We start from the raw sequence: 11,406 nt of genomic DNA, 5'->3' as shown, positions 1-11,406 counted from the left end.
AGGCTGCGCCCGCGCGCCGCCCTGCCCCGCCCCTGCCCCGCCGAGGCGGGAGCCGGACCGACGGCCCGCGGCCCCGCACCGGCTCCGCGCAGCCAGCGAGCGAGCGAGTGAGCGAGCGCCTTCTCCGCACCAGGTGGGAGTCGTGGCCGCGAGGGGCTAGAGGCGGCGGTGTGACGGCCCCATGGACGGGGACACCGGAGGGTCTCAGCAAGGACAGCCCTCATGGGGCTGGGGCTGCGAGCTGCGGGTCACACGGGGTCTCTGGCCGGGGGTGGGCCGCAGGGAGACTGTTCCAGGCTCGGGCAGCCGGCGGTTCTCTGGCGAGGGAACTCTGTCTGGGCCCTGCCCCTTTGCTACGGAGTTATAGACACCGAGCCCGGAGCTCTGGACGGCCCAGAAGGAGGGGAGGGGGTTGTGATCGCCGGTGTCCCCTGCCCCAGTAAACGCATGTGTGTCAGGCAGGAAACTGAGCCCTGCAAGGTTCCCTGCGACTCCCCCAGAACTCCTGGGGCAGGAGAGAGGGATGGAGACTGGGGTAACCCCACCCCATATACACCAGCGCTCTGCGCTGGCACTTGCGGCTTCCCCGTACTGGGCCATCTGCCCAACTGTACCTGTTGGGTGGGGAGGGTCTGCCCAGCGCTCTGGGGGCTGGACAGAGACCTGGGCTGGGGGACCGTGGTCCCTGCTCCTCCTTTCCTGCCCTCCAGCTGCCCTCAGGAATAAGTCTATTGATAACTCAGCTGCAGAGGTGAGTTTCCTAGCAAGGCGCCTGTCACTACCAGCCACAGGGACCGAGAGATAACCGGGGGACACTGGCCTTGTCTTTGCTGTTACNGGGGGGGGATTTCAGGCACTAGAAGGGGGGAGGTGGCACCTATTTGCAGCCAGTCCAAATACCAGTTATGTCTGATCCCTAATGTCTAGGACCTCCAGGAGCAGGAGGGGATGTCTCCAGGGCTAAGGACCTAGCCTGTCTCTGACCCCATTTCCTCAACCAAGCCTAGAAACTGCCTCTGGTCACACCGAGCCCTTAGCTGCAGTAGGCCCACCATGAGCCTCTTAGGACGTGTTTCCTTCTGTGTTCAGGCGTCAAGGGCGCCAAGGGCTGGCCATTACCACTCACTGACCCAAGCCGAGCCCAAGTTGTTGGACTCTATCCCTCTCATGGGCATGCCACTTCCTTTCTCGGGCATCACTTCTTAAACTGCACAGGTGAGGTGGGGGGTTGAGCCTCACCCTGCTTCCCAAGACTGCTGGGGTGGACAAATCCTATGTTCAGTGCTTTCAGCCACGTCATGGCCTCTGGAGCAAAGAGGGTGGGGAAGGGGGGGCCATGAAGCCAGAAGGGTCCAGCCAGGATCACAGCAGTGGGTGAGATCCTAGCCATTCCTGCCTCCGGCTGTGGCGTCCTCTCTCCTCCAGGCTGAGTCTGCCCTGGAGCTGTGCAGACAGGAGGGTCGTGGCAATAGTGATAACCATCACAGCCTCTCATGGCCATGGAGTACTTGGCTGCCTTCCCCGGGGGCCATGAGTCAAAGTTCCTGGTGAACAATGGGCTCAGGGAAGGACTGGGCCTCTCAAAGCACTAAACCCCTGCTGATGCCACCATCCCACTCTGACCCAGGTCATGGGTGAGAAGGGCTTTTGTCTACCCACCCCGAACCATGAAGAATCACCCAGGGCCAAGTGTGTCTCAGGCCAGTAGGACACAGCAGCCCGTGTGTCATGACTACAGGCAGCTGTGGCCCTGCAGAAGGGAAGGGCCAGTGCTGCCCAGGTTCCCTGCTGAGCGTTTAAGAACTCGAAGACCAAAGTCGGAGAATGACTGGAACAGGGTCATGGGTTATAAAGGCCTGGAGATCGTTGAGGAACATTCACAACCACACAGTTTGGGGCTAAAAACAGGCAGAGGCTTCCTGGAGGCAGGCCCTCAACCAAGGGCTCAGGGCAGAGGAGAAAGGGGGTGGGCAGTAGTCCTGGGGCCTCAGCCAGGCCCACAACTGCCCCAGCTGAGGGGCACACGGCACTAGGTCTTCAGGGACATAGGCCCCACAGGCCCTGACAGGGGTTCAGGGAAAGCATGCCTTGCTGTGCCTCAGTTTCCCCATCTGTGCGGTGGGAGCAATAGACTGGCTGCAGTTGCCCTCACAGCCATTCATTAAACAATCATCTACTAGCCTATTGGTAAATCAGGGGAGGGAGAGAAAGACCTCTAAGTGCTGTCAAAGCAAGGGTGTGGAAACTGCTCCCCAAGGGGGTGTCTCAAGAACTAGGCTGGAAAAGGAAGGGCATTTGGGGTGAGGGACCAAGAAGGAAAGTCTGGGGTTATCTGGAAAACATCCAGAGGTCCAGCACGGCAGAATCACAGATGGCAAGAAGGACACGGTGAAGGGTGCCACGGTCAGAGAGAAAGGTTGGAGGGGGTTCACACAGGGTCTTGAACGCCAGGCTCAGGGGCCCAGACTTGTTCCAGGAACCTTCAAGGGCTTCAAGGTGAAATGACAGGTGGTACAGGTCTGGGTCTCTATGGGATGGGAGAGACTGGCTGGAAGCTAGGAGGACAGGTCTAGCTAGACAAGGGTGACAAGAAGCTGGGGCTCTCAACCCGGGGGAGCGTCATGCCCCTATAAGCTCGGAAGAGCGAGAACAAATCAGATCTCTCGCCTACCTTAGGGGCTGATCAAGTGTGGGCTGGCTGGGGGAGGGGAGAATGCCCAGAGCATATGCCTTCCGGAACATCCAGAGCAGGGCGCACAGAGGGATGGAGAGGAGGGAGGAGGAGGAGGAGGACATGACAAGAACGTCAGGAATGCAGGGCCGCCCATCCAGCTCCTTACTGCTGCGGGCAGGAGGAGCTGCCAGGAAGCCTCGCAGCCTCCCACTTTCAACCCACTTTGTCACCTGGAGGGGAGAGATGTTCAGTGTAAATGCTATAAAGGATTAAGGGAGAGAGAAAGCGGGGGCAGGTTGGCACCGAGCCCAGTCCTGAGCACCTTACCCAAACAGCCACAGCAGAAAGAGCTTCTCTGTGCCTGGCCCCATTCCAGGGGCTTCTCGGGCACAGAGTCAGTTATTCCCTACTGCTGGGCATTCCTCACATCCCCGCTCCCAGATGAGGAAACTCAGAGAGGTAGAGAAGCTGTTTACGATCCCAGAGCCCACGTCTGTCTGCTTTTGTGAGGAGCAGCATGACAGGAGCCCAAGCCTGTGGGAGGCCTTGAATGCCAGGCCCAGGCACTGACAGCGGGTCTGGGGGAGGCAGGAAGATTCCCAGGCCCAGGGTCATAGGCTCTAACCCCCACACCCACTTCCTGCAGGGAAGCCCCACCCACCTGAAGCCAAGATGTCCAGTAAGCGGGCCAAGGCCAAAACCACCAAGAAGCGGCCACAGCGGGCCACATCCAATGTCTTCGCCATGTTTGACCAGTCCCAGATCCAGGAGTTTAAGGAGGCCTTCAACATGATCGACCAGAACCGAGATGGCTTCATTGACAAGGAGGACTTGCATGACATGCTGGCCTCACTGGGTGAGCAGGGACGGGAGTGGCTGGGGTCTAAGTGGGTCCCGAGGGGGTTACAACTGGAGCCAGCAGTGGGGCTGCTTATCGCGTAGGGAGTCCTTCCGTGGAGGGACAGGTGGCGCCCATCCTGGGGAGCAGCTGCCAGTACTTTCTCCCCTGAACAGAGAAACTGAGGCACAGAGCAGCTGGGCCACTGGATCTGAACCCAGACAAGCTCACTCCAGAGCTGGCCTGCCTCAGGCAGGTTTGTGGTTGGGCTGCCTGGTTGCACTTCAAAGAAAAGGATGGGCGACTGAAGAAAGCTGGAACTGCACAGACTTTCCACTGTACGGATGGCGAACTGAGGCTGGAGGGGAGGCCAGAGTGCCCCCACTTCAGAACTCACCCACATGAGGTCCTTAGAGCCTCTCTGACTCCCACGACTTCCCCACAGTCAGAATCTTAGAGCTGAAAGGGCTCAGGAACCTCGTACAATTCACCACTGCTCAGATGAGGAACCCCCGCCCAGGTCTCTGGCCCTGCCCCCACGGCCCCTCCCTGTGCTTGCCACAGATACCACCCCCAGTCCTAGTTCCTGGCGGGCCCTTCGTCCAGGTCAGACACTGGCTGGCGGAGACAGGAAGCCCCCAGCCCAAGCACTGAGGCCAGACAGGCCTGAGTGAGTCCCTGGCCCTGCCCCTCATAGCAGGGCAGCCCCACTCTGCCCCTTTCCCTTCCTGTGCAGTGGTGACTGAGGTCCTCGTGTATACGCCCAGGAAGTCCGGTGGGAGGACCGTGCAGCCCTGAGTTGGGGGGCTGACATCGGACCCTGGGCATCTACCCAGAAAAACCTGCATTCCTGTTTGTAGCTCTTGTCTGTGGGGCCACAGGTCAGTCGTGGCCTTCTGGTTAAGAACTCATCCTCCGGGAGCAAGCGGCGGCAGCAGTTGCAAGGCATCATAAATCTCAAAGCCATCCTACTGGGTAGATGGGATTATCATTCCCACGTTATAAATGAGGAACAGGGGCTCAGAGAGGTGAAATAATTTGCCTGAGGTCACACAGCCACTAAGTGGGAGAGCCGGAATTTGAACCCAGCAGCTAACAAGTCCACGGGGCCAGGCCACCAGCTGTCCTGTGCGTTTTACAACCACTGGTGCTGCCATGTTGACAACTGTCCTAAGAGGCAGGGGACATGAAAGCACAGAGCTGGGATCCAGACTCCAGTCTTTGTGACACCACAGCTCACTGATTTAACCACTTTCAAAACTCTGCCTGGAATCTGGAGTCTAGCTGCCCGGGTTAAAATGCAGGCTCCACTTCTTACTTGCTGTGTGACCTTGGATAAATCACCTGGCCTCTGTGCTTCAGGTCCCACACCTGTGAAATGGGGGTGAGAATGGCGACCTCGCGTGGTGAAAGTTAATGCAGTAAGGCAGGTGGAGCAGCGGACGCCACGGGCAGCCAGCACGCTGTGGCCTTTCCACCCAAGAGGTCATGGATATCTGGACCACAGGCCTTAACTTGTCAAGGAGGCCTGGTGAGCCCAGGGGAGGGAGCAGTCAGAACGCTGGCCACCCCGGCAAGACGCTCTACAGTTTACAGAACTTATCTCCTGCCTGTGGGACTCTCACGGGCCACGAAGGGAAGGGACAGGGAGGTGGGAGGGGACAGAGGAATGACAGCAGGAACGTCCCACCTACCACAGGGAAGAACCCCACTGATGAGTACCTCGAGGGCATGATGAGCGAGGCCCCAGGGCCCATCAACTTCACCATGTTTCTCACCATGTTTGGGGAGAAACTGAACGGCACAGACCCCGAGGACGTGATCCGAAACGCCTTCGCCTGCTTCGACGAGGAGGCCTCAGGTCAGCAGACCCCTGCTGGAGGCCTGGTCAGGGCTGGGGTCGAGCGTTTCACCCAGGGCGCCCCCGAGGATGCAAGTGGGGCTGGGCTGTGCTGGGACTTCAGGGCCTGTGTCCCCAAAGGCCAGAACATTAATCCCCCAGATGCTAGACCCCAACAGCCCACATCCACCGAGGCTTCCCACATCTTGAGCTCACCTGTTGGCCCAGCACACTGCCTCCACTTTAGACCTTCCCAGAAGCCAAATCATTGTTCCAGGCCCTTCTGGCCAACAAGGTGCAAAAACCAGCCCCCACCCCCAGACCTTACAAAAGACTTCTGTCCCACAGGTAGTTTGTCCTGGGGACAGGCCAGCGTGATGCCGACAGTGACCTCAGTGTTTCTCGGCGGCCACAGGCCCAATTCAGAACATTTCTTCACTACCTTCATGGTCCCTACCAGGGTGCCGTATTTTCATCCCTATTTTCCAGATCAAACAGGCACAGAGAGCTTAAATAACTTGCCCGGGGTCACAAAGCCAGGAAAGAGGGTGAGCATGCAAACTTGGGCAGTGGAACTCTAGGGCTGATGTCAAAGTAAGACATATCCAGCCCCCACACGCAGAGCCCCAAGGACCCCACAGAAACACTGCAGAACCCCTCCCTCTGGGGCCCTGGGGAGCTTGAACTGGCAGGAGACCCACTACAAGGTCTGCGAGGACTGGTGGGGGGGCCGTGGGGGGAGAGTGTGGGCGTGTCCCAGCCCGAGTCCCTGTCCTGGCCCTGCCCCCAGGTTTCATCCACGAGGACCACCTTCGGGAGCTGCTCACCACCATGGGCGACCGCTTCACAGACGAGGAGGTGGACGAGATGTACCGAGAGGCACCCATTGACAAGAAAGGCAACTTTAACTACGTGGAGTTCACCCGCATCCTCAAGCATGGTGCCAAGGACAAGGACGACTAGGCCTCCCCAGCCCCCCATGCCCAGGCCCCTGTCCCACTCTCCTGCTCCCCACATTCACTGTGCTCCATGCCCGTGACCCCACAGGACCCTCTTAGGGGATCCTCCCTCTGAGCGGCTAGGGGACCAGCTCCCCGTGGAGGAACAGGCTGAGAGCGTGCAGTGCCAGGCAAGGGGCGCACAGCCAACATGAGGCCGGTGTTCCACCGTGACCCCGCCCCCTGAGAGAGGACTGTCTTCTCGGGAGCTGGGTCTCATGGCTGCTCCCCACGGGATGGGCCCTGTGTCCTGTCGGACACAAGTTCACTGCACCCCCACGCAGGGCATGACAGCTCTTTCCCAGCCACTGCCACTGCCACAAAGCTCAGCAAGGTCCCTTCTGAGAGGACAGGATGCCAGAGCCCTCCTCTGTGCCCTGCCCAGCCACCCCACCAGGAATGTGATCCAGAAGATGCATGGAGGGTGGATATTGTGCCCAGGGGAGGCAGAATCTTGAATAGAAGTCTCAGCACTGCTCTCGGTCTATGCGTCTGTTGCTGGGGTGAAACAGAGGAGCTCCTAGTCCCTAAACACCTTCCTGCCCTCTCCTGTCCCTAGTGGCTGCCCAGACCCCCACCTCCTCCCAGCCAGGGAAAGGCTCCCAGAGACCAGACCAGCAGTGGGGGGCAGACAGAGGTCCTTCGGGAAACAGTCCTCAAGAGAGAGGCCCAAGTGGGAAGGACCCTCAGGAATCACATATGTCAATGGGGGGTTCTGGGGCACCGGGAAGACAGGGGTCAAGTTCACCCAGGCTTCAGGACTAGAGCCTGGATCTCCAGGAACACCTCAATGCTCCTGGAAAGCCAGGTGCTCCTGGAAGAACAGGGAGGCTCTGGGAACAGGGAGGAGGGCGCATCCCAGAAGCTCCAGGCGAAGGTAGGCATGAATGGGTTTAAGGGATTCGCTGAGGTCAGCGCCAGGCAGCCACCACGTGTGCTCTGGGCCGGTTAGTTCAGCCATGTGACCGGTTTTCACATGGCACACAAGGTGGGCAGGGCTGGGATCTCTGTTACACCTGAATGATGGGGACACTGACGACGGCACCCGGGGCACAAGAGGAACAGAAATACTAGTTGAAAGAACAGTCAGCTAAGAGGGGCAGGGACTACCTGAGGTCACCTGGTGGATCTGGGGCAGAGGGAGGGCTGGACCCCAGCCTCTAGATCCCCCACAGAGCTCAGACCTGGGCTAGACACATCCCACTAGACCCTAGCAAAGGTCAGGGAGCAGCTGCTGGGCCCGCTGTGATCCTGATGCCTTCCCTAAAGGTCACCCATAGCCAGCCAACCACAGCACACAGCAAAGGTCCGAGATCCGAACCAAGGGAGTGCTGAGCACTAAAAGGACCATGTACTGGCTGAGAAGCATCCAATTTCCCACAAGCCTCTGCCCTACCTCAGTACCAGGCCCCTCCCAGCCAGGCCCTGGCCCTCCCAGGCAACCCCATGAACCCCATGAAACACCCCCTCTCTTGCCTTCAAATGGAGCTCCACGAGTCCCTGATCTCCACTCCAGAGGGAGCCAGCCCCAAACAAGTCCTGACCAGGCCCAAATACCACAACAGACTCCGTCTGAACACGCCCTCAACCCCGGCCCTAGATGGAGGGCTGCTCACTACAGCTAGTCCCAAGGAAGGGACCAAAGAGTGGTGCAGGCTGTGGGTGTCCTCTGGGGACCCCCAGAGCGCTGGCCACACATGCCCCGCATCAGGGTCACAGGGCACTCTGCAGGGCCACTGTGGCACCAAAAGCCTTCCTGGAAGATAGCAGGGACAGGGTTAGAAACAAGCCTCCTTGGGTTCTGACCCCTCGGTCTGCAATCCTGTCACAGGCCTACTCCCCCTTCACCCCAGAGAAAGGGACAGATTCACGCCTGCTTTGGGGGGACAGAACCCATCCAGCCTTACTGGTTTCTGAGCTGGCATGGGCCTGACCTGATGAGATCCAGAGGATGGGGCAAGGGAACTGTTCTGTGTGTGGAAGGGCAGGACTATCACGCGGGGGGAACATGCAGGAGTGGAGCTTGGAGGAAGAAGTGTGAACAAAGTCTGGGAGCAGAAAGGCATAGAGCACATTCAGAAGCCAGGAAGAAGGCAATTTTCTATTTGTGAGCTAATTTATTAAAATCCTAGCAGCTCTTTAGAAAAGCAGCAGCAGCTACTGTTTTCTCTCTCACAGGCAACATTTACAGGTAACAGTGAAACATGCCCAGAACTTTCAAAGTCTGGCACAAAACTCAGAAACCACAAAGGAAAAGACTGGTGCATTTAAATCCATGAAGACCATCTCTTGGGGCGCCTTCCTGGCTCAGCAGGTAGAGCACGTGACTCTTGATCTTGGGGTTGTCAGTTCAAGTCCCACGTTGGGTATGGAAATTACTTTGAAATAAAATCTTTAAAAAAAAATCCATGAAAACTAAAAAAAAAACAACAAAAAACAACATAGGGAGGGGCACCTGAGTGGCTCAGTTGGTTAAATGTCCAACTCTCAATCTCAGCTCAGGTCATGAGCTCAGGGTTGTGAGATCCAGCCTGTCGGGCTCCATGCTGGGTGTGGTGCTTGCTTAAAATTCTCTGCCTCCCACCACTCACTCTCTAAAAAAAAAAAGAAGATGATGTGGTGTATATATACATACATACACACACATACACACCCTGGAATATTACTCATTCACAAAAAAGAATGAAATCTTGCCATTTGCAACAACACGGATGGAGCTAGAGAGCATTGTGCTAGTGAAATTAAGTCAGTCAGAGAAAGACAAATACCACTGACTTCATGCATATGTGAAATTTAAGAAACAAAGGAGCAAAAGGGGGGGGGGAAAGAGAAAGACAAACCAAAAACCAGACTCTTAACTACAGAGAACAAACTAATGGTCACCAGAGGGGAGGTGGGGGCGGGGAAGGGTGAAACAGGTGAAGGGCATTCAGAGCACACTTACCAGGATGAGCAGCGAGTAACGTACAGAACAGTGGAATCACTACACTGTACACCTGAAATTAACAGAACACTGTATGTTAACTATATTGGAATTAAAATTTAAAAAAATAGAAGAGAGAAAGCTGGAGTTTTCTTCTATGTATTGGTGAATTTGAAGCGGTGGTTAAAAATCTTCCCACAGGGGCTGGCTGGCTCAGTTGGAAAAGTGTGTGACTCTTGGTCTCCAGGTTATAAGTTCAAGCCCCATGCTGGATATAAAGATAACTTAAAAATAAAATCTTAGGGGCGCCTGGGTGGCACAGCGGTTAAGCGTCTGCCTTCGGCTCAGGGCATGATCCCGGCGTTATGGGAGAGCCCCACATCAGGCTCCTCTGCTATGAGCCTGCTTCTTCCTCTCCCACTCTCCCTGCTTGTGTTCCCTCTCTCCCTGGCTGTCTCTATCTCTGTCAAATAAATAAATAAAAATCTTTAAAAAAAAATTAAAAAACAAAATAAAATCTTAAAAAAAAAAAACTTCCCACAAAGATGACACTGGGCCCAGATAATTTTGTAGGGTATGAGCTACCAAACTTTCAAGGAACAGATCATCCCAACTACACAGACCATTCCAGCATAACTATGGTACAAAAAGCAGACAAAAATATTATCAGGAAAGAAAATAAGAGGTCAGTTTCACTCATGAATTTGGGGGCAAAACTCTTTTATTTATTTTTTAAAATTTTGTTTATTTGTCAGAGGGAAAAAGACAGCAAGAGAGGGAACACAAGCAGGGGCAGAGGGAGAAGCAGGCTTCCCACTGAGCTGAGAGCCTGACACAGGGCTCAATCCCGGGACCCTGAGATCACGACCTGAGACGAAGGCAGATGCCAACGACTGCGCCACCCAGGCGCCCTGATGCAAAACTCTTATACAAAATATGAGCAACCCAAATCTAACAGTGTATTTAAAAAAAAAANTATTTAAAAAAAAAAAAAAAAAAAAAAGGTGGGCGCCTGAGTGGCTCAGCCGGTTGAATGTCTGCCTTCAGCTCAGGTCATGATCCCAGCCCCGCACAGGGCTCGCTGCTCAGCAGGGAATCTGCTTCTCCCTCCCCCTGCTCTTGTGCTCTGGCTTGCACACTCTCTCTCTTCCCCTCTCAAATAAATTTCTTTTTAAAAGAAGAGTAAATGGGCATGAGTTGCCAGATATTTATGAAAAAGAAGAGGAAAATAAGAGGTAACTTCTAGAAGGCAGAGCTTACCACGAAGCTATAGTAAATATGATGGTGTGTGATGCTGGAGGAGAGCCATACTGATCCATGGAACAGAGCAGAGGCCAGGGACAGACCCACACGTTTATGGCTCTTGCTATACGACAAAGGTCGTATATCACAGATCAGCGGGGAGATGAGGGACTTAACAGATGGAGCTCACACCCACCAAAGGGGCCACAGTGAAAAAACTCCCAATACCAAGTACTGGTGGAGGGGGGATGGGGAGCACCCAGAATCCTGACACGCTAGAGCAGCGTAAACAGGTACAATCACTTCGGAAAACAATTTGGCATTACCTGCTAACGCGGAACATCCATCTAGACTCGGCAAGTCCTCTCTCAGGAATGTACACACCCAACAGAAACGTGGATACACGTTCACCAAAAGGCCCCGGCAAGAAGGCCCGCCGCAGCGGCACTGTGACAGCCCCACACTGGAAACAGCCCCATCTGCCCACCAGTGGAATGGACAAGGCAATGGCGATGAACACAGCTACGGGCATCACCGTGGACAGACCTCACAAACACAATGTCAAAAAAAATAACTAAAACAGACACAAAAGAATACACATTTGTATCGGTCGGGGGCAGAAACCTCACTGGTTATTTCAACAGAGATTATTTAATATAAATGGTAACTATGTATGAAGTTTTAATTAAGTAACTAAAAGGGTAAAAAAGGAACTCAAGGGGCGCCTGGGTAGCTCAGTCAGTTGAGCACCCGACTCTTGATTTCAGCTCAGGTCATGATCTCAGGGTCGTGACATCAAGCCCTGCACTGGGCTCTGGGCTCTGGGCTCTGTGCTCAGTGCAGAATTGGCTTGAGATTCAGGAAGGGGAGGGGGGGGAGGGGAGGGGAGGG

General features: G+C 55.5%; 1 protein-coding gene and 1 long non-coding RNA gene across 11 annotated transcripts in view; one reads left to right on the top strand and one right to left on the bottom strand.

Annotated features, from left to right (window-relative positions):
• Positions 1-6,827, top strand: MYL9 (myosin light chain 9). The gene is made up of 4 exons (XM_002916419.3): positions 1-133; positions 3,321-3,530; positions 5,212-5,373; positions 6,143-6,827. Exons 2-4 carry the CDS (start codon positions 3,347-3,349, stop codon positions 6,313-6,315), a joined length of 519 nt encoding a protein of 172 aa, XP_002916465.1. The 5' UTR covers positions 1-133; positions 3,321-3,346; the 3' UTR covers positions 6,316-6,827.
• The window catches only part of LOC105236342, a 26,401-nt gene continuing 21,261 nt past the window's right edge, over positions 6,267-11,406 (bottom strand). For 4 of the 10 annotated variants that reach the window (XR_004619580.1, XR_004619582.1, XR_004619577.1 and 1 more), the window contains 2 exons: positions 10,842-11,061; positions 9,175-9,346 (listed from right to left, as the gene is read on the bottom strand). This is a non-coding gene — a long non-coding RNA (uncharacterized LOC105236342). Of the gene's footprint in view, positions 8,766-8,885; positions 8,945-9,174; positions 9,347-10,841; positions 11,090-11,406 lie in introns of those variants that run through there. The other 6 variants (XR_004619583.1, XR_004619585.1, XR_004619581.1 and 3 more) reach the window with 6 other exon arrangements.

The sequence above is a fragment of the Ailuropoda melanoleuca genome, chromosome 13 (genome assembly GCF_002007445.2).
Source record: "Ailuropoda melanoleuca isolate Jingjing chromosome 13, ASM200744v2, whole genome shotgun sequence".
Classification (NCBI taxonomy): domain Eukaryota; kingdom Metazoa; phylum Chordata; class Mammalia; order Carnivora; family Ursidae; genus Ailuropoda; species Ailuropoda melanoleuca.
The sequence above is the reverse complement of the archived record's forward strand: the minus strand, read 5'-3'. Positions and strand labels throughout refer to the sequence as shown.